The 23279-nt window shown below is 37.1% G+C and overlaps 2 protein-coding genes across 3 annotated transcripts in view; one reads left to right on the top strand and one right to left on the bottom strand.

Annotated features, from left to right (window-relative positions):
- LOC136686512 (uncharacterized) overlaps positions 1-1017 on the bottom strand; it is a 44312-nt gene extending 43295 nt beyond the window's left edge. Inside the window, exon 1 of one of the 2 annotated variants that reach the window (XM_066660335.1) lies at positions 997-1017. The gene's annotated coding sequence lies outside the window, so the exon portion shown is untranslated. The remainder of the gene's footprint in view (positions 1-996) is intronic. The other variant, XM_066660336.1, reaches the window with a different exon arrangement.
- Positions 1018-16209: 15192 nt separating this feature from the next.
- LOC136686641 (uncharacterized) lies at positions 16210-23279 on the top strand. The gene is made up of 9 exons (XM_066660541.1): positions 16210-16433; positions 16739-16841; positions 17258-17404; positions 17735-17880; positions 18341-18477; positions 18644-19489; positions 19581-19747; positions 19965-20086; positions 20477-23279. Exons 2-6 carry the CDS (start codon positions 16757-16759, stop codon positions 18789-18791), a joined length of 663 nt encoding a protein of 220 aa, XP_066516638.1. The 5' UTR covers positions 16210-16433; positions 16739-16756; the 3' UTR covers positions 18792-19489; positions 19581-19747; positions 19965-20086; positions 20477-23279.

The raw sequence follows: 23279 nt of genomic DNA, 5'->3' as shown, positions 1-23279 counted from the left end.
TATATTTCTTCCAGCATAAAACACCAAAACGTCTATAATCATCTCTTAATATATAAAACATCTACATACTGTAAACAACAATAAACATCTAAATATGTTAGAAATACATTTCTGTATCTACATAATACAAACCTGAACATAATATAATATCATTTCAAAGAGTTTAAAAAATATCAAACTTTTCCGCCAATAAAACTTCTTCAGGTTTTAGGTTTTAGAACAAAAACTTCCCTCTGTCACTTTTACAAACATGAATCAAATTTTTATTTCTGTGTATTTGTTTTCTCTGATACTACTTTATAAAGATTTAGAAATGTTTAATGTTTATTAATGTAATTTATAAGACTGTAAACACTTTAGAAATAATTAATAATCATTTAGTACACATAGATAAAACCTGTGGCCTGCTGTTTGCCAAATAGTGAACCCACATACATCTACTGTCCATCCATCCATGTTAACAATTTTAACCATTTAATCAACAAGTTAAATTTATCTACAGCCAACAAAATGTCTTTTATTCATTAATGATAATGTGGTTTAGTGTACGTCTGAGCCATATTTTTCTCCCTGACATTTTAAGAAAGTTCTTTGACATTTTACTATTACACAAACATCAGGTGACAGTGGCCCATTCTGGGTAAAAGGTAAAACAGGTAATGACTGTTACGTATTGTGAAGGTGCTTAGAAATGAATTAATTAACATTTTTAAACCATTTATAAACCTTTACAATGGTTGCCTTATTTTTAAATGGAACACTTTATCTTATAAAGGTTTTTGGAGATAAAAAATGTTTTGCATTGAACCCAGTATAAAATTACTTTTATTGTAATACTTCACAATTATCCCTCATAACAGACCAATTAAAGATGGTACAGTTTAAATATTTATATTAACTGTAATAATTGGCGAGAGAGAGAGAGAGAGAGAGAGAGAGAGAGAGAGAGAGAGAGAGAGAGAGAGAGAGACTGTAACATATAGAGATAGACTGTACCTTAGTGACCCGTCAGGTGAGATTCTGAACTAAAACAATCACTACTGCTGCACCTGACACTTAAGGCCACACCCTCTCACATTGGCCACATCCTTCCTCTCTTCCTCTCTCTCTCTCTCTCTCTCTCTCTCTCTCTCTCTCACACACACACACACAGGAAGGAACCAGTTTACAGGTGCTGGTCATAAAATTAAAATATCATGAAAAAGTTTTGTATTTATTTCAGTAATTCCATTCAAAAAGTGAAACTTGTATATTATTCTCATTCATTACACACAGACTGGTGTATTTCAAGTGTTTATTTTGACTTTTAATTTGATTATGATTATAACTAACAACTAATGGAAATACCAAATTCAGTATCTCAGAAAATTAGAATATTGTGAAAAGGTTCAATATTGAAGACACCTGGTGCCACACTCTAATCAGCGAATTAATTTAAAACACCTGCAAAGGCCTTTAAATGGTCTATTTCTCGAACCAAGCCCAGAATGCCCTTTGCCTCCAACAATCAAGAACTTTGTCAAATTCTTTGACAAGAAGTTTTATTTTTTAATGACAAAATTAAAAGAAACCATCCATCTCTCAAATTTTTTCCTCAGCTGGGCATAGTTTTCATTTGAGCCCAGCCCAGAAAAAAACCACTAATCTCTCTCCCATTGATCCAGTCTTTACATCAGATCTAATAGCTAAATATACTTGCCTGTCTTCTTGATGCTGCTCCTACCATAGAGGCCTATCTAGTCCCAATTCCCATCTCATTAATATGTCTCTTGCCTAAGGTCATGTCCCTGTAGGCTTTAAAACATCTGCCATCACATCTACTCTTAAAAAATCTGGTCTGAACACAGCCAGTTACTGACATATCTAACCTTCCCTTTTATCTAAGCTGTTGAAAGGGGTGGTGAATGCTCAGTTGCAGTCATTCCTGATAGACATTTCCTACTTTACCAATAAAAACACTGTGCACATCTATCTTCCCCTAGTGCTATTACACAAGGGGTTCCCCAAGGTTCAGTCTTGCGCCCTGTGCTATTTATCATCTACATGCTGCCTCTTGGTCAGATCTTCCACAGCCGTGGTCTTAATTTCCATTGCTATGGCAACAATACTCAAATATATTTCAGCACCAAAAATACCTCTGCTCTTGTATGCTGCATTTGGGATCTGAGAGACTGGATTCATACTAACTTTCAGAAACTCAACACAGACAAAACTGAAGTCTTGCTCATCGGACCCAAGTCCACTCTGAACTTACACTTAATTTTGATGGCGTGATCAAAACCTCTTTTTTTGTAATATTGCCCGACTTCTTCTGAAAATGCTGAAATACTCAGCTGCACTGGCAACCCATCCCTCTCCAGATTTACTTTGATCTGGCTCCAGCCAAACTCTCTGGACTTTTACACCCCTCCTGTCCTACAGGGTCACTGAGGTCCTCTGAGAGTGCTCTTGTGTCAGTATCTAAGTTCAGATTTCTTCCTGCTGGTGGAGGATCATTCAGTGTTATGGCCCAAGCTCTGGAATCATTTACCACTGAGTCTTCACTTCTGCTCTTCATTTTCATCTTTTAAATCTCAGCTAAAAACCTACCTCTTCCCTCAGTATTTCTGCACTTCTCCCTCTTTCTCTGTCTCTTTTTGTCTTATTGTATAAAGCATCCTTGGTGATTAGAAAGGACCTCTATAACTGCAACCTATTTATTATTATTATTATTATTATTACCTACTGTGTGGAGTTGCAGGGAAACACACACTAATCCATTAATCCAATATTCACACCACAGAATATAAAGATATAAGAATTATAAATGGATTGGTATATTACAAACCAGCCAATTAACTGTTTATTAATACAGGATTTAAAAGTCTAATCTGGTTGATCTTAACAGTGAACATATCATGGACAAAGCCCAGAACAATTTGTTCAAGAGCTGTTTGAGTGTAGACAGTGTCAGTGTGCACTATCCTGAAAAGGGACATTTAAAAACAAGAGTAAGATTAAATACAGGAAATAAATGTCCATCTGTCATAGGGTAGGTTTGTGTAATAGGTTTGCAACGAATTAAGAATATCATTCATTCAGAAAAAAAAGATAGATAAACAATGATTCCTAATTTTATGTTAGGAACTTATGTTAGAAAAGTGAAGGCAAAATAAGCCTAAGATCCAGCCTACACCTCTTTGTTTAATAGTCTTAGTGTATTTGTAATGCCTAGTAATAAAATTTTGTTGTTGTTGTTATTATTTTTATGTGTGTACATAGGTATAAACAAAATAAAATAAGAAGCTAAAAATGAGACAGACTCATCCAAATAAAATTGAATTAAATTGTAAATGTAATAAATATAAGCAGAGCAGCTGATAACACAAAATAACTATTACAAATATAAATATTTTAATTAACAGTCATAAATGAAATAAAATTAAACAATAAAAATTTAATTAAGCTTAGAATAATCAGTTTCTGATATTCTGGAGAAGGATAAAGAGTTTAAAATGACTGACACTTGTGAATCAGGTTTGATTGATTCTAGCAATCATTTTAAAATTGATTCATAAAATGGATTTTCGCTAAAGTCTGTGTAATAAAAAATAAATATAATAAATAATAAAAGAATAATAAACAAAATAATAAACATTATTATAAAAATAAAAATAAATAAAAGGTGTTAAAGTTCAGTTGTGTTCCCTAAAGGTTCATTACATTCTCTTTTCCAGATGGAGAGGGGGATCTCTGTAATCTTTCATTACACAACTGTGGAGAATAAAAGAACACAATAAAATCCTGGAGATAAAACAGGGCGAATGAAGTCAACACATGGTTAAAATCTACAGTTAATATACAATAAGGTACTACAGTGGAGTTTTAGGGCCACAGCGTTGAAAAAAAAAACAAGATTCCGAGATTAAAGTCAGAATTCCGAGAAAAAATCTCAGAATAATTCTAAGAAAAAACCTCTGAATAATTCAGAGAAAAAATCTCGGAATAAATCTGAAAAAAATTTCGGAATAATTTGCTGTGTATAATGGAGCAGACACAGTGTAACTGTGTAACACTCAGTTCTCTTCCACATCAGGACCACAGTGTGATTAGTCTTTAAACCCTGAATCGGTGCACGAACCCATGGCATGTAGTTTCACATGATACAATTAATGATCACGAAAAGGATGGATCCAGAGCGAGTGGAACTCCCGCGCCCACGAGGCTCCTTCGCGTTACGGCTCGAACTCAAACAAAACACTAAAGCCTTATGCATCTCAGTCAGGGGCTGCGTCATGTCGTGTGAATACGTTTAATGACTAATTTATGCATAAGGCTTTAGTATACAGATAACATGGAATTCAAAAACATCTCATTTAAGAAGAGTGAAATAGTCCTTATTTTTTCAGCCTCGGTGTTATGAGAAATAAGGGAGTTGAGCTGAAGGGAGTAAAAACTGTTCTGTTTGTGTGCAGTGAGGGGAACGAACGGCGAAGTCATTTGTGGCTAACTAAATGACAGGATAAAATTTTTATGAGACTAGATTTTGTTTGAAGTGAAAATTTCTTAGATTGTTGTCTAAGTAGGCAATGGCTAATAAGGCAGCAAACGGAATTGGGACACAAACATTATCACTTATATTAACTGAAATGGTGGACGCCATCGCCAGGAAAGTGCTGGGAAACTAAAGTGTGGCTGTGAAACTACGCTCTGACAGAGTTTATAGCTCTTTTACTACAATTGGTGCCACATGTTCTCTAAAAGAGCTCACTATAAAGAACTTTGTCACTAAAGTCAATGTTTTACACTGAATATTGTATATAACGTGAGCGTTCAGCGATATTTCTTATAGTCAACAGTGAGGAAGGTCCTTCGCATTCATTGCTATTCAGTCAGTCATTAGACCATGCCCTAGATCAGGACCAAAACTCTGACACTGAAAAACAAGGATCCGGAAGTGAAAAAAAGATGTGAAAGTGAAAATAAGATCTGTGACTGAAAAAAGATATGAAACTAAAATAAATAAGATCTGAATCTGAAAACATAAAATATACAACTGAAAAATATAAGACTTCAAATATCAAAATATATAGGAAAATGAAAAATGAAATTATTAATTCAAACAAATTAAATAACTGAATCAAAATTGTACTTTATTTCATTCATTATCTGTAACCGCTTATCCAGTTCAGGGTCGCAGTGGGTCCAGAGCCTACCTGGAATCATTGGGCGCAAGGTAGGAATACACCCTGGAGGGGGCGCCAGTCCTTCACAGTGCAACACACACACATTCACTCACACCTACGGACACTTTTGAGTCGCCAATCCACCTACCAACGTGTGTTTTTGGTAGGTGGGGGGATTTTGTTTTTCTTGCGCTTACGTAGAACTACGTAGAACTACGCTGGCAACCCATTTGGCTGTTTCTGTACCCGTTTGGAAGCTGTTTTGATCGCTCGGGTTTTCCTGTTTACTCGTTTCCATTGTTATTTCTATATTTATATCTGTTTTTATAACCTACTAACCATCCATAGATCTATCTTTTAGATTGTCTCCGCAGGAATATTCATTACAGAGGCACTAAAACTGCCACCGGACCCTGGAGTAACGTTCTTGGTGTAAGTTACTAAAATTCACTAAAAGCGGTAAGTACCTGCAATTCCATGGCTACTACTGGCTGTTTTGCCTGCTCAGAGTGTGGCATGTTTAGTTTAACGCCCTTTTCCACCTCTAGCGATAAATATAGTGGTTGTATTTGTAGTAAGTGTCAGCTAGTTAGCTCTCTGGTGGATAAAGTGGACCAGTTAGAAGTGCGCATCCGGAGCTTATTATTGTTGAGGGATAAACAGCAAGATTCAGTGTTAGCAACTCCGGGTGCCTTAGGGAGAGTTAGCACCCCCACGACTCCGGCGTTAGAGCCCTCACAGCGGGGTGAATGGGTGACGTCTCGGCGTCATAGCCGGAAAGCTAAGGCTGATGCTAACGCTGAGGCCAAAGCTAGCCCACCGGGACACCACGCTCCTCCGATTCGCGTGTCAAACAGGTTTGCCCTGCTCAGCGAAGCACCCGCTGAGGAGCCTGTTAAGAGTGCTCTGGTTATAGGAGACTCTATTGTTTGGCACGTGAAATTAGCTACTCCTTTAGGGGCACCGGCAGTAACAGTTAGCTGTTTATCGGGAGCCAGAGCGCCGGATATTAGTGGCAACCTTAGACTGTTAGCTAATAGGAGATATTCGAGGGTAGTCATTCATGAGGGGCCAATGATATTCGTCTGCGGCAGTCTGAGGTAACTAAGGGTAATATTACAGAGGTGATTAAACTGGCCCAGACGATGTCCGATGCCGTAATCTGCTCTGGCCCCATACCAATGCGGCGTGGCGACGAAGCTTACAGCAGACTTTGGGCGTTAAACTGCTGGATGTCCAAGTGGTGTTCCGAAAATCAAGTGGGCTTTATAGACAATTGGTTACGTTTTGAGGGCAAGCCTGGTCTTATAGGTAGGGATGGTATCCACCCCACGCGGGAGGGTGCTGCCTTACTTTCTTGCAGTATAGCACATAGTCTTTTAGTTAGTCAGCAGAGTAGTGTAGATAGCTGCTGACAATCCAGAGCCGGGACCAGGCCGCAGACAGACAGGCTAAACCGACCGTCTGCGAACTGTCTTGAGAAGTCACCCAGGTTCAACTGTATTGAGACTGTGTCTTTCCTCCAAACTAAATGTAAAAGTAGAAAAACAAAATCAGCCTGTTTCAGCAACCTAATCAATATTAAATCATACACAACACCTAGCAGCAACACCTCAGAACTAAAATTTGGGTTACTCAACATAAGATCACTAAACTCAAAAGCACTCATCGTAAATGATATTATAAGTGATCATAAATTCAATGTTTTCTGTCTCACGGAAACGTGGGTTAAACCAAATGAATATTTAGCACTAAATGAAGCCACCCCCCTAGGCTATAATTATGCACATAGCCCAAGAATATCAGGCAAAGGAGGTGGAGTATGTGTAATTTACCAAAATACCCTAGAAATTAGTCTTAAACAATGTGACACCTTCTCTTCTTTTGAGGTTCTCTCCACTATTATTACAAATCCGGTCACAAAAAAGGACGCATTTTTATTATGCAACATTTACAGACCACCAGGGCCTTACTTAGAATTTCTGAAAGAATTCAGCGATTTTGCTACAAACCTAGCGGTGTGCAATCATAAAGTTATAATTGTAGGAGATTTCAATATCCATTTTGAGAAGGAAAGTGACCCACTAAAAAAGGCATTTACCTCAATCTTAGACTCTATTGGTATTTCTCAAAATGTAACAGGGCCTACACACTACTGCAGCCACACTTTAGACTTAGTTCTGACACTAGGTCTTAACATTGACAAAATTAATATCTTACCGCAATCCTCAGCAATCTCCGATCATTACTTAATTTCATATGAGCTACGTTTTATCCATAATATATGTAAGAACCCTCGCTATTCTACAAGGCGTATAATAAAACCATCTACCGCCCTACAATTTATAGAAAACCTACCAGAACTATCGACCCCAGTTCCAACTCCATCAGACCCAATGGACCTAGATGTACTAACTGATTACCTAGAAAATACCTGTCGAACTACTTTAGAAAAGGTAGCACCACTTAAACATAAAAGTATAAGACAGAAAAAGCTCGCACCATGGTATAACGATAAGACCCGTACTATAAAACAAACATTACGAAAACTAGAGCGGAAATGGCGATCAACCAAGCTTGAAGTGTTCCATTCTGCCTGGAAGGACAGCCTTATAGAGTATAGAAATGCCCTCACTAAAGCTCGCTCAGCATATCTGGCCTCGCTGATCTCCCATAATAAAAATAATCCGAGAGCACTGTTTAGTGTGTTTTCTAGAATTACAAAAAATCAAGCAGGTTCTGAACAACTAATTCCAGCAACTCTCACCAGTAAAGATTTTATGGACTTTTTTAATAATAAAATTGAGAATATTAGACAACAAACTCTAACCACAGGATCAAATCCATCCTGGCTGCCACCTGATGTGAATGAAATAAAACATAATATAACTGTAAAAGAAAGACTTGAAACCTTTTACCCACTCCCACAATTAGAACTAGAGAAGATTATCACCTCCGCAAACTGTACAACTTGCACACTTGATGCAATTCCCACAAAGTTGCTCAAAGAAGTACTACCAGCTATTATTGATCCTCTTTTAACTATAGTAAACTCATTGCTTAGTCTGGGCCATGTACCCAAAGCTTTTAAACTAGCAGTTATTAAACCTATGATCAAGAAACCAAATCTTGATGCTAGTACACTGTCTAATTACAGGCCTATTTCTAATTTGCCATTTCTGTCTAAGATCTTAGAAAGAGCTGTGGCCCAACAACTTAGTTCATATCTACATAAGAATCATATATATGAAAAATTCCAATCTGGATTCAGGCAACATCATAGTACAGAGACAGCTCTAGTCAAGATAACAAATGACCTTCTTCTTGCCTCTGATCAAGGCCACGTATCCCTGTTGGTGCTTCTTGACCTAAGCGCAGCCTTCGATACAATAGACCACAATATTCTCATAGAAAGGTTAGAAAACATGGTTGGAATCACAGGGACAGCCCTATTATGGTTCAAATCTTACTTAACGGAACGTTATCAATTCGTAAAAGTAAACAATCTAAATTCAAATTATTCTAAAGTAAGATTTGGAATTCCACAAGGCTCTATTTTAGGACCATTATTATTTACATTATACATGCTACCGCTAGGCACAGTTATAAGAAACCATGACATTAACTTTCACTGTTACGCAGACGACACACAATTGTATATTTCAGCCAAGCCCGATGACAAACACAGATTAAAGAAAATAGAGGACTGTGTAAAAGACGTGAAAGGCTGGATGTTGCGTAACTTCCTCCTTCTAAACAGCAACAAAACAGAGGTCCTGCTTTTGGGTCCAAAAGTGACAAGAAATAAATTATCAGATTTAATTTTAAATCTAGCTAACTTTCCAGTTAAACCTGGTTCAGCAGCAAAAAATCTTGGTGTCATAATTGACCCGGATTTATCATTTGATCAACACATAGGTAGTATCACTAGGACAGCTTTTTTACATATTCGCAATATTGCTAAGATTAGAAATGCCTTATCCCTCCAGGACGCAGAAACATTAGTACATGCCTTTATTACTTCAAGGCTTGACTACTGTAACGCACTACTGTCAGGATGCACCAGCAGCAATTTAAGAAAACTTCAACTAGTTCAAAATGCTGCAGCTAGGGTCCTCACTAAAACTAGAAAATTTGAACATATCAGCCCAGTTTTATCATCACTTCATTGGCTGCCTGTTAAATTCCGCATTGACTACAAAATTTTGTTATTAACATATAAAGCTCTACATGGGCTTGCTCCTGAATATCTCCAAGATACAATTTCCTATTATGAGCCTCCACGTTCACTCAGATCTCAGAATACTGGATTTTTAAATGTTCCCAGAATTCAGAAGGCCTCAGCTGGGGGAAGAGCCTTTTCTTATAAAGCCCCCCAACTCTGGAATGATCTTCCAGAAAATGTTCGGGACTCAGACACAGTCGCAATCTTCAAATGTAGGCTAAAAACTCATTTGTTTAGTTTATCATTTGGTAGCTAATGCTCCCCCATAGATAAAGGCGGCAGATCCGGGGGGTCCATGGACACAGGGAATTATAGTATACTGAGACGCTTCTCGCGATCACTCAGGTTTGTTGACGGTGGAGCGGAGGGATGCCAGTGTTTCAGGATGCTCCCGTGTCTGTGTGTCCTCCTGGTTCTCTCCTTTTAGTTAATGCTGTCATAGTCAGATCTGCCGGAGTCATTAGCCACACTCTGGAAATTTTCATATTTTCTACTTTACAAACACAAAACAGTTCAAAACTAATTCCATCCCTTTACATGGTTCCGAGTAAACGACTGCCCACCTGTCTGTCCGGACACTGATGGATGACTGTCGAGATCCTCCTCCACGCTTCAGACCAGCTGCCCACGCTCCAGCAACCACCAAGTGCCTTGAAGCTGTCCCTACACTGAAGTTCTCATGGACTACTAACTATCATCACCAGTAGATTGACCAGAGGAGGATGGGTCACCCCTTGTGAGCCTTGGTTCCTCCCAAGGTTTCTTCCTCAGCTGGGGGAGTTTTTCCTTGCCACTGTCGCCCCTGGCTTGCTCACTTGAGGGTTTTACATTTGTCTTCACATTTCATGTCAAATCTTGTCTTACTGGAATTCTGTGAAGCTGCTTTGTGACAACATCAGTTGTGAAAAGCGCTATATAAATAAATTTGATTTGATTTGATTTGTTTTTGGAGCGTGGGAGGAAACCGGAGCACCCGGAGGAAACCCACGTGGACACAGGGAGAACACACCAACTCCTCACAAACAGTCACCCGAGCGGGAATCGAACCCACAACCTCCAGGTCCCTGTAGCTGTGTGACTGCGACACTACTGTGCCACCCCAAAATAAAGTATTTAAACTGAAAAAAAAAATCATCCTACACTTACTTTAATGTTGAATATATTGCTGGTTTATTCAAAGTTCAATCTGAAGATTTCAACTTTAAGCTTCAGATTTTTTTTCAAATGAACAAAACTTTTGACCCTACATACAAGTAGTCCTACCTATAACAATCAACACAACAGCAATAGCACCTTTAGCAGGAGCAAATACACCAGTAGCACTATAGCATAATATTTACACAGAATTAGCATGACATTTGCTTGAACCTGTCTTTAGCATAGCATTAGCAAACACACTATTTAGCATTTTAGCTACTATGCAGCCTTCATAAAGGTGTACAGCACATAAATGTTAAAGGCACAAGTATGCCTTTTAAACATACATTAAACAAACATACATACATAAAATACATTAATTCATTTAATCAATTAATTCATAAATCAAACATTAAATCAAACTGGGAAAAACCAAAAAAAAAAAAAAAGTCCTACCTGCTTGACTACCTCTATTCATACACTGTCCAAGGTTACCTCCTACTGACCCCTAGAGGAGGGGAAGAGGTACTGTACCAGAATTTGTCTAGTAGCTGACAGGTAACCAGTTTGGTTACAACACATTAACCTGAAACTCAGTGACAGTGATTATGTGCTGTGAACTCCTGACCATAAAAGAAAGACCTGAATATGTCACATAAACTTAGTCTTATGTAGTATGTAAGGTTTCTGATTTTGGTGTCAGAAAAACTTATCTTGCCTCGAAAGTTATAACTAATTCTGATTTTGTCACTCTAATCACAGTAGAATCTGTTCCTTCCCAGCTTTGTGAAGGTGTGCTCATTTGCCAAATTCAGAACTTCTATAAGACCTGTCTAACTTTTTGTACAATCTTAGTAAAGAAAAATTTAAATCACAAAACTTTGGTTTCTAATAAACAAATTTCATTGAGCATGATACCCATGTAGTTGGATAACATGCCTACCAACCAAAACCATTTTTTGTATACCTATTTGTGTATGCAAGCAGAGGTACAGTATGACATGGAGAAAAATCTGGCTCTAGTTCCAACCCATTGGGTTCATTTAGTATCTTAGTTTCACAAGCCCATGACATACTGCAATATTATATTGATTATTGTAAGGTTAATGCAATAACTCATTCTGATTCCTTTGCATTTTCTCAAATGTTGAACTGTGTACATAGTGTTGGGTCCAAATTGATCTAGTGAAAGGCTATTGGCAAGAAGCCCTGACCCAGTGTGCATCAGAGATTGTAACACCTGATGATTTTTTACAGTATGCTATGATGGCTTTAGAATGAAAAATGCTCCAGCTACCTTTCAATGATTCATGGATATAGTTATATCAAAGATTAAAAACTGTAAGTCATAAATGGTGAAATTGTGTACACTTTGACATATTATAAACATTTGGAAGTAGTAGATCTGTTTTTTTAATTGTTTTGAGGTAGTAAATGAGACTCGGGAAAGATGGTTGTGCATCTGGTGAATGAGTTTGTCAGGTCACTGCACATTTCTTCAGACCTGAAATCAAACGGGTGTTTCCACCAGATGGAGGGCTACTATCATGAGTTTAGCAGGAATTTAGCTGCTTTTGCCTTCATTCTTACTACTCTACTTAATTTTTCCAGTCTTGTTTACTGTTCCAGACACTGCCAGCAAGTTCTCTATAATTTTAAGGTTTTGCATTGATGTGAACTTGTGCTTGCAGTTAAAAACTTCCTGCATCCTCCTAAACTGGCAATTGATGCAGTTGATTAAGTAATTTAGCAGGGAGTTGATATGGGAATCAACAACTCAATTTTTTAGCTTGGATATTGAACATAAAATAGGTTAAGGTAATGTCTTGGCTAATGCTTTTTTCTAGAATGTTAACTATTTACATTTAAAACATATCTGTTTTTTTTATAGGGTGTGCCATGTAATTCTGAAGTACAATGGTGCATATGTTGCATTCTATGTGCTGTCCTTTATCATAATTGTCTGCTAGATGTATATGTATTACACTTTATCTATGGCATGGCAAGTAACATTGTCATTGTTCATGGCCAGAAGAGCCTTAAGGAGCATTGTGATTCGTTGTAGCCATATGGTGTAGATTTGAATGTAGTTTAGAATTTGAAAATGACTGTGAGTCCTGTAGCAGATTAGTTTTTGAGCATTAAGTTTTGTTGCATGGCTAATCTCTCTTTTAGAGGTAGGCTTATTTGAGGCTGAAGAACAAGTTTATTGATATGTAAGTACTGTCAGGGTGTAATGCGTGGTTCACCTTAGATTTTGTGACTTTTGAGGTTATTTAGTTTACTGAGGGTTGGAGACTGTTATCTGTAAGTTTAATATTGCAAGGATCAGACACAATTGTAGGGGTGAGTGCCATATTCCCCCCTCTCGTTTCTCATGGTCAGTCAAAAGGGAGGCAGTATAGTTAAAATATGCGTTTTCCTTTTACGAACTTAGCGACACCTATGCTAGCTTAGACAGAAAATCCATAAGTTTGGTTTGTTATTTTGGCAGCGAGCTCAATATGAAGCTATCTTGTAACATTTGAATTTACCACATTATATATACAGTATTTCTTTTTTTTAACTAAATATTTAGGATAGTTTCTTTTGCTTTTTGTTTATGTTACTGCCACAACAATCCTAGGTTAGATTTGCATGAGCCTTAATAATTTAAAAGGGGTAAACTTTAGGTCTAACTAAATAGGTCTTTTCATGGTGAAATTCACTGTCTGGTACAAGCTTCTTAGTAATGGAAATCACCTTTTTGTGACAGAAACCACATTTTTTTTTACCCCAGTATATAATTAGATAAATATATAAACTAATCTAACAATGTTTATTATAGACTAAATATGAGGCCAGGCTGGCCCCATAATGAATGCCTTTGGAAGTCTTCACAAATATGTGTCTCGGCCTCATGGTTCAACACAATGACGCAGTGTCACGTTCTTGGTGAGTGAAAGTCCATTCAGTGCAAACTCTAAACCAGAGTTATTCTCCTCATGTTTTTTGTCTTGTGACCTATGTTTAAATATCAGAAAAAACATCTTCCTGTTCATTTGTAGAAAGTATCTCTGGAAAGTGTAACAAATTCCTAAGTATGTGAATTTAGTGGTAAACATGTGGGTTCAACAGTACCTGAGTCTGTTTGAGGCTGAATTTGTTTCTGCCTGGCCATGGTCTACAGGCTGTGATCAGCTGGTCAGTTTTCTGCAGAGGTAGAGACTGGACTAAGGTGCAGGTGGATCCCTGTAATATACAGGTGCAGGTCATAAAATTTGAATATCATGAAAAGGTTGATTTATTTCAGTAATTCCATTCAAAAATTTAAACTTGTATGTTATACTCATTTATTACACACAGACTGGCGTATTCAAGTATTTATTTTGATTAATTTGAAGATTATAACTTACAATTCAATGTCAATAACACAACTAATATTTTATTTCCTCCCTAATGTCACTAGTGGACTATTTTAGTGTGTTTTGATATCAATAGTTACACAACTCATTCTGCTGATTGCTAACATATTTTTATGATACATAAACATAATTATGAAGCCTCAGGTATTCAGAACCTCCAATGTGTTAAATATGTGTGCGAATGAACGTAAGTTTCCAAAATTTCGAACAAACAGTGTTTCGGGTGCCTCTGGCATTTTAAAATGTTGCTGTTATTAATCACACGTAGACACATGCTGAGAAAATTTAGAGTGAGATGTTTGTACATTTAAAAAAATAAGACATTTAAGACATTCTGTATATCTTATTTTAGATGAAATGTCAGTTTTTTACAAAGAAATTTTGATTCCTTTAAGTCACTCACATTCTATGCTTCATTATATTTTTGCTGCAATTGGTAATTCTTTTTACAAAAAAAATTACCACCCTGTGGCACAATGTTCTGGAATCTTACTACTTCATTAACAAATCAAATTGAATTGCACATATATACATATACATATGATTCATTTCTGGAAATTAGGCCTAAAATCATCAAACATGTCTCATGTCATTTAAAGTATGGTCTGGGATGTCAAATTGTCACATCAAATTTCATTCATTCATTCATTCATTCATTATCGGTAACTGCTTATCCAGTTCAGGGTTGTGGTGGGTCCAGAGCCTACCTGGAATCATTGGGCGCAAGGCAGGAATACACCCTGGAGGGGGCTCCAGTCCTTCACAGCGCAACACACACATTCACACATTCACTTACACATACGGACACTTTTGAATCACCAATCCACCTACCAACCTGTGTTTTTGAACTGTGGGAGGAAACCAGAGCACCCGGAGGAAACCCACAGAGACACATCAACTCCTCACAGACAGTCACCTGGAGCGAGAAATGAACCCACAACCTCCAGGTCCCTGGAGCTGTGTGACTGCGACACTACCTGCTGCGCCACCATGCCACCCTACATCAAATTTATTCCTGCTAAACATTTTATATAACATTTTATATAACAACTTTATTGTCATTGTGTGTTTATGTATTCATCATCCGAGAATCATATTCTTAGCACCAAGACATTAACAGTAAGGTTCTGATTGTGTGGATACAATTCAAAGGCAAAAATAATAATTGTATGGAGGTATGTAGGCATGTGTAATGTTGCAGAAATGTTGTTTGCTAATTTTGTGAATTGTGGTAGCCCAATAGTTTATGTGGAGCAACAAGCTTTAAAAGACAATTAGACATAGATTGAATACAATATTAACTGGTATGGTTTGGACAAATCCAATTGGATTAAGACCTCCCATTACATTTGAAAAGTAACTGGCAAAGTGAATGCAGGGCCAATGACATTCATTGTTATTTAAGTTAATTTATAGCTAATTAAGATTTCATTATTCATTTTTCATTATTCATCAAGTATAACCACACTTGCAGTTATAATTCGATCATGCTTTTCAAGAATTATGTCTTAATACGTTTTAAACAGGTTACATTCAGTTTCTTTAACAGATTCAGGCCAATCAGGTGCAGCCAGACACTGCGATGTGGACATGAACATAAATAACACTGATTGGCGCTCTACAGTCAGCGCTTAGAGTTAAAGTCAGATCTGGATCTTGATGATTAAAAAGATTCCTGAACATTCATAAATAGAAAATTCAGTTTCAATCACAATCACTACATTGATCAGAAACATCACAATTAAACTTTTTCACCAAACTGTTCAGCTCTGCCCAGAAAATTCATATTTAGAAATCATTCATTTTTGAAACCAACGTGCCTAAAAGATGAAAAGATACAATAAAAACACAGCACCTTTTACCAACATCACACTATATGACCAAAAATTGTGACTTACACCTCTGAAATGTAAATATATTTTGGAGCAACACATGCTTCTTGAAATTTCTCCAAAGCCATTTATATTTATTTCACTATTATGATGCCAAACCACATTCTGTTCCGTATACTTTTTTGAACATTGTATTGAAATATATATTTCAGTATTGAATACAGGAAGAAAATGTATATAATGATTTATTGAAAATGAATATGAGGTTAATAATGAAGTGTTGGTAAATCAGGAATGGAAATGTTAATAAATTATATATGATTTTATATATAACTCGAGAGGGTGTCTGTGTTACCCTGTGAAGGACTGGCGCCCCCTCCAGGGTGTATTCCCGCCTTGTGCCCAATGATTCCAGGTACACAGCAAAATCTGTAGTGTGACTTGGAGTTAATTTTCCAGTGAAAATTATTTCGAGTTGATGGGTGTTGATTTGGGTGTTGTTTTTACAATTGCGGTGCTAAAAGAGCTCTGGGGGTGGTGCTCTTTAAGCGAGTTGAGTGCATACACTCCTGACTGAGTTATTTCTACATCCGGTTTTAACGACCGCCTTTTCTGGAGCTCTCGGTGACGGTTGAGAAGATCCAGTTTCGGAAATATACAATTTCAACAGGTAAGAACCCAATATATCTACTAAAACATGCCGTTATTCGTTATATAAAATTGTGTTAATATCTATTGTGGTGTGAAGCTTTGTATCACTATATGTGCCGTTAAAATCGAACCTTTTTAACTGCTCCGTATTGGCTAGCCTTTTTCAATTGTAACTGCTTGTTAGCGGCCTGCTAACACTGCCGCTAATCCCCACAGAGCGCGCCTTTTTAAAATAGTTGTTTTTGTTTGTTTTTTGTAGGTTTTTTAAAGTTATTAAAAACGTTGTCTGTTTGGATGAAGTTAAGTTTTCTCCACTGTGTGCAGGTCCTGTAATATGTCAGTATGTTGCTAAAGGTGAAATACCAAAGTACCAAGAAGTACATTCGATTGCAGGCAGGTTACACCTATTTGGACTTTATTAGTGAAGGTGAGTAGCTATCTTGTGTAACCCAGGTTTTTATGTGGTATAGTTATTTCAAGATCAGATTTTCTGTACTGTGTATAATTTATTGTAATGTTATTAAAGGCATTCATTAATTTAAGCAAGTTGCTGGTGTCTGTTAAATCGCATTACCAACATTGACAGTAAAATACAAGGAAGCACTGAAAGTGAATTTTCCTGCTGTTACTTTGTGATAACAGTTTTCATCTTCCAAATTTTAACTTGCTTCTCTTGGTTATTTAGCATAAGAAATTCCACACTTTTTGTGTCATTTATTTTAGTTTTAAAATTGATGACTGTTGGCACTTTTAGTGCTCTGCTTGCATATAAATGTTAGTTTTGTTTGTATATTCGTACAGTTTTAAACCTGCTTATCTGGTGTCTTGTTGTACATCCTTTAGTCAAAAACAAGTTTGGGATTCCTGATGAAGCTGGACTTTACATTTTTGATGAAACTGACACAGCAGTGGAGGAAGATGTCTTTTCTGAGCTGATAGAGGCCAATCCTGATTTATGCTTCACAGTACGTGACAGTGTTTTAGATGAAGGTAAGTTTTATCTTTTGTAATGAATACACTTTCAGTGGATAACTCAGTGGGTTGGTTTCCCAGACAGGGATTAATCCTAGCCCTGGACTATTGCCTCCTTTCAATTAAAAATCAGAATGCTGTGTAGTCCAGGACTAGGCTTGATCCTGGTCTAGGAAGCCACCCCAACATCCCTTAGCCAGTACAGTTTCAAATATGGTTGTGGGTATGATTGTCCCATGCTTTTATTTATATTTATATATATATATATATATATATATATATATATATATATATATATATATATTAGATAATTAAGGTTTGTCCCTCATCTCCTCTTTCTTTTTAAAGATTTTTCTCCTTTAGATCATTCAACACCATCTTCTCTCACGGATACCCAGTCATCTTTTTCAAGTGACAGTGACTTCCTCAGCCAAAGATACAGAAATAGAACCAGGTCTACCACAGAGGTTACTGAATCAGAAGCTGCAAAAGAGGTATCTGAGCAGTTTACAATTTTGGACTCTGCAAAGCATCAGGATGTTTCAAATTAAATTTGACTATTTTGAGATTTCAAATGGTGAATGACACAGTGAATATGTTAGGAGTGAGGAAAAAGAAAGATCACTTTTCTTACTCTTTTACCCTTAATTTTACCCTACATCTGCAATCACTAGACATTTGTTGTTTGTGTTGGCTTGCAGAATTGTCACTTTCTAACTTGCCAACCATAAACAATAAAAACAAAAATTAGTAAAAACATTAAACATATTTCCTCCCTAATTCACTGAAATGTTGTGATGAATCCTGTTATGAAAGTAAATTTGCTTGCAACAATTCATTGACAGAAGCATAGTGTGACCATATCTTTAGGCTGAATGTGCAAGTTTTGGTATGTTGTCCATATTACAGCCTTAATTTGAAATATACAGTTAACTGTTTTTCTCATGTGAGTAGATGGTAGAGAATGCCTTGCTTAATAAACCTGGAGGTCAGGATGTTCTTGAGGAGTACAAATCAGACAAATCACTGAAGCACCTCACCTGGAGGCAGCTTGTCAACATACTGGCTAGCCATATGACTGAGATGCATGGGTAAGTGTTTTGTGTGTTTTTTTTAAAGTTAGTTGTAAAAGTTTCAGACTGAGTAGAAATATTTTAAGAATAAATGTAACAATTTTTCAGAACAGATTGGTCAGAACAATTATTGAACCCAATAGTCAATAGAATTGTATGGTTATATATTGTTTTTGCTCTAAAGGAGGATTCCTTCCCGTAAACAGAAAGAGAACTCTGCCCTGGGGATCATTACACTATTTCCGTCACTTAAAGATCCTTTCTCTCCAAAGAGTTATGTAAGTGTTTTCTTTATGTCTTACATTCTAAAAAACACTAGTTTCACAGACTAGAGCTTTTTTAAAGTAACTTTAAAAGAGGGGCAAAATTTCAATAATTTTATGGGATGCCAAGGAACCACAGGCAAGTGAATGTGGTACTTGCCTGTTTTAATATTTATATTACACCTTCATGACAAGTCACATGAATGAGAATGCACCCAGTGCCAATCAATGTATTGAATTAATGCCATTAAGTCAAAAACTACAAACCTACTAATTGTGACTCTGATTTTCTGGTTCTTTCACTAATTGTTCATCTCTAGCAGCTCCATTTCCATTCATTCACACTTCTGTACCTGCCTTTTGTTTATGATCAATGAGTGATTTTATAAATTTGTAAGAGTAATACAATTTTTTGAGGGAAAATAACTTAACAGGAGCACTTCTACGATGGGGAAAAAGGCACAGGATATTTAGCATGGCGTCTGAAGACAATGTCCAGGAATAGATCTCATCAGCCAGCTAAAGCCATTACAGCACCTCAAGCACAAGGACCAAATCGGCGAAGATCAGCAGCCACAGTGTCTCCGCAGGTTGATGGAGATGCCTGCCGAGAGGCTATATCATTTCTTGTTCACTGTCCTGATGAAGCAAGCGTGTTTCAGAAGATGAAGTTAACCTTTCAACATCGCCAGGACTTAGTGCATGACCCACAGAGGACCACAGATGTCTTAAAAACATTCCCCCGTTTTTTGGATATTAAAGGACTTGTGAGTTACGCATTTCTGTTATTTATGTCCAGTTTTTAATTTGGTTATATAGCAGTTAACACAACTGTTGTGTTTGTGTGTGTTTCTACAGGTGAATCAAGACTTCCTTTTGCTGTTTGGTGCTGAAACAGCCTCCAGGATGCTTGAGAAGTGGGACACGGCTTTCAAGCCGAAGGTTATTGAAGAGGCCAAACGCCTGACTCGAGCTGCAACAACATCTAAATGCTGCTGAAAAACTAGCACGTAATGATGACACCAGTAAGCTACATGACCATGCTTGGTTTATGATGTGCAATTTTTCATTGTACGAAATGTCTTCTGCATTTAACCTATCTATAACACACACACACTCTCTCTAGGGGGATGTGAACACACAACCAGAGTCGTGGGCAACCATTATATTCAGTTAGCTGGTGCTAGTTCCTTTCTGCCTTCCAAAAAGATATTCATCTATTTCTCTTTTTCTTCTTAATAGACTGGGACAGTGACATGGCGTCTCTGTTGCTCCTTCTTCATCTCTTGCCACCAACAGCTGGATGAAAGAGAATCAAAATAAGTCCTAGTGATGCAGTGGACAAAATGGTGCACTTTCACAAGGTATGTCTCACCTGTTAAATTGTCATGAGAGAATATTTCACACATTAACTCAATAAGAAACAACATGCATAGTCACTTTTTTTACCCAGTGATGTACATTTGCGAAAACAAATGAGCCAATCAAAGTTTAACATTGTTAACTGTACATCAATCTCTCAACAGCAGGGACTTCTGGTACCCTAGAGTCATGGGCATGCAATAAACAGTTAAAAACTTGTCAGCTCTTCTTCCCACTGTGCTTTTAAGAAGTTAAGATTATTATTCACGCTTTACTGAAACTGCCTGCCAGTTGAGTGATCAAAATGTAGCATGTTGCATTAAGCAGCAAATACCACTATCAGCAAGAAGTTGAAATATCTCTTTAAGGTGTTTGTTTTTTCTGTTTTTCAGTCATGCTGTAGCATAGATGAACACTTGCGAGGAAGAGAGGGTAAACAACCGTATATCCTTGCAGTTGGCCGCACCCAGAAGAGAATTGATACTTTTTACATTGTTGTGGACAAACAGCTCATTCCCTGCCAAGCCAGCAGCTCGTTGGGTGCTTTTGATGAACTGTTTAAATCCCACTATGTGTTCAACCTGTCTTATGATGAGTCGCTGGTGCAGCTCTACACTTTTGTGCAGACAACAGTTTACCTCATTGATGTTACAACAACAGATGAGTCTCCTCGAATTCGTGAGTTACGGGCAAAACTTTTGAACTAAGTTTTAAAAAATGTTTAAGTGTTTCATTTGTCAGGCTGTACATTTGGCCCCCCAGCCCTTGATAACTCATTTAAGGATTGTTCACAGTTTTTATCCTAGCACCAGGTTTAAGTTGATTTGTGCACAAGATTGTTGTAGGCGTCAATTTTCAACATATTCTGGTTTCAAGAAGCATTTAATAAGTGTTCATGAGAGGGATTTTTCTCAGAGTGCTGATGAAGCAAACTCTGAGACATTTCAGGCTAATTTTCAGAGTCTTGAAGATACTGTAGAGGTTGGTAGCATAGGGGTCACACAGAACATAGAAGCTGGATGTTTTAAGGACAATGGACAGTTTCTTTACAAAGAAAATACAAAAAATATCTGCTCTTCAATTGTTGCGAAACTCCAAGGAAGTGGTATGGCAAATAGTGTTGTTTCAACAATTGTTAGTGATTTGGAAGAACTTGCAACAGGACTGCACTCCCAAGTAAAGCATGAAATACTGTCTGTTGTGCCTGTAGATGATCCTGTAAGATCTAGGCTGGAAGAAAATCTTGAGAATTTTGAAAACCCATTTGATAGTTTTAATACTGAATCTAAAAGAACAAAATATTTCAGTGAGAAATGGGGGCTAGTAGAGCCAGTAGAGATAATGTTAGGAGTTCGATTTGATGCAAGGCGAAATAAACATATAGGTACTTATAATCAAGTTCCTGTGAAAGACACCTTTGTGTATATTCCAATTTTGGAAACAATAAAATTCATTTGCCGCAATTCTGATGTTTGTAAACTGCTTGGGGAGCATTGTGTATCAAAAAAAGACGTATATGAAGACTTTTGTGATGGAAGTTATTTTAAGACACATCCATTGTTCTCAAAACAACCAACCTCTTTACAAATTCAGATATTCTATGACGACTTTGAAACCTCTAACCCATTGGGTTCAAAACGTGGTGTTCACAAATTGGGTGCTCTCTATTTTGTCCTCAGAAATCTGCCACCAAAATTTAACTCTGCTGTGATGAACATACATTTGGTTGCACTGTTTCATACAGAAGATGTGAAGAAATATGGATTTGATCCTATTCTGTGTCCTCTGATTAATGACATCAAAACACTAGAGAACAATGGCCTTGATTTACCCTTCTCTAATGAAAAAGTCCATGGCACTATATGTCAGATAACTGGGGATAACTTAGGGATGCACACAATTTTGGGGTTTACAGAGTCTTTTAATGGACGTTATTTCTGTCGGTTGTGTTTTATTGAAAAAGATGATGCCCAGAATGTTTACTGTGAGGATGACCCCAAGATAATCCTACGTGGAAAAGAGCTTTTTGAAATGCATTGTAATAAGTTGCAGTCAGACCCACAGAAGTTACCTGTGTTTGGTTTAAAGCACAATTCCACTCTTAACAGCCTACAGTATTTTCATGTTTGCCAAAATTTCTCTTTGGACATAATGCATGACATTCTTGAAGGGGTGGCACAGTATGAGATGAAATTACTGTTGGAGTATCTCTCTGAAAACTTTTTGTCAAAACTTGATCTGTGTTCTAGAATTTATGCTTTTGACTATGGGTACTTGGAGCGCAAAAATCGTCCTACAAGGATTAACTTGGACAGCAGTGGCAATATAGGTCTCAATTCCATTCAGACACTATGTCTTGTAAGAAACCTTCCTTTGATTTTTGGTGACATTGTGCCAGAAGGAAATTTGAATTGGACATTGCTGCTGGTTTTACTGCAGATAATTAACATCATATTCTCTCCATCTCTTACACAAGGTATGACTGTACATTTAAAGCATTTAATAATGGAGCATCATGACTTGTTCAAGCAGTTGTATCCAGATAGAAATCTAATCCCAAAACACCACTTTATGATACACTACCCAGCTTGTATAAGAAAAATTGGGCCCCTAATTCATATATGGAGCATGAGATTTGAAGCAAAACATAGGGTTTTTAAAAATACTCTTAAAAATTTTAAGAACATAACCAAATCACTTGCAATAAAGCATCAAATGTCCATAGGGTGTTATTGGGAGACATCACCTTTAAACCATATTGAGTATGGGCCCTTGAAATCATTTAATGTGGTCAGGGAAGACAACAGAGAATTGTTGGCCCGAGCATTTCATGCCATTGTTCCACAAGACATCTTTTCTACTAACTGGGTTAAAATCAGTGGGACAGAGTACAAGACAGGACTAATAATTTGCAGTGAAATTGAAAATGAAATGCCTGTCTTTTGCAGAATACAGAAGACCATTTTAGTCGAGTGTTATCTACTTCCTAGTGGACAAGCTGGTGGTTGACCATTTCAGTGAGCATTTTCACGCCTTCAAAGTATTTGAAAGTGATGAGAAAGATGTTATCAAAGCAGACAGTCTTGTAATTTATAAGCCATTTGACTTACAAAATGCTTATGGTGGAGATGAGAGCCTATATGTTGTACCTTTATTTTCTTTGTAACTGCACATGTTATAGCCAATCCACATGGT

This window comes from Hoplias malabaricus, chromosome 2 (genome assembly GCF_029633855.1).
Source record: "Hoplias malabaricus isolate fHopMal1 chromosome 2, fHopMal1.hap1, whole genome shotgun sequence".
In the NCBI taxonomy this organism is placed as follows: Eukaryota; Metazoa; Chordata; class Actinopteri; order Characiformes; family Erythrinidae; genus Hoplias; species Hoplias malabaricus.
This window is presented reverse-complemented; position numbering and strand designations above follow the sequence as displayed.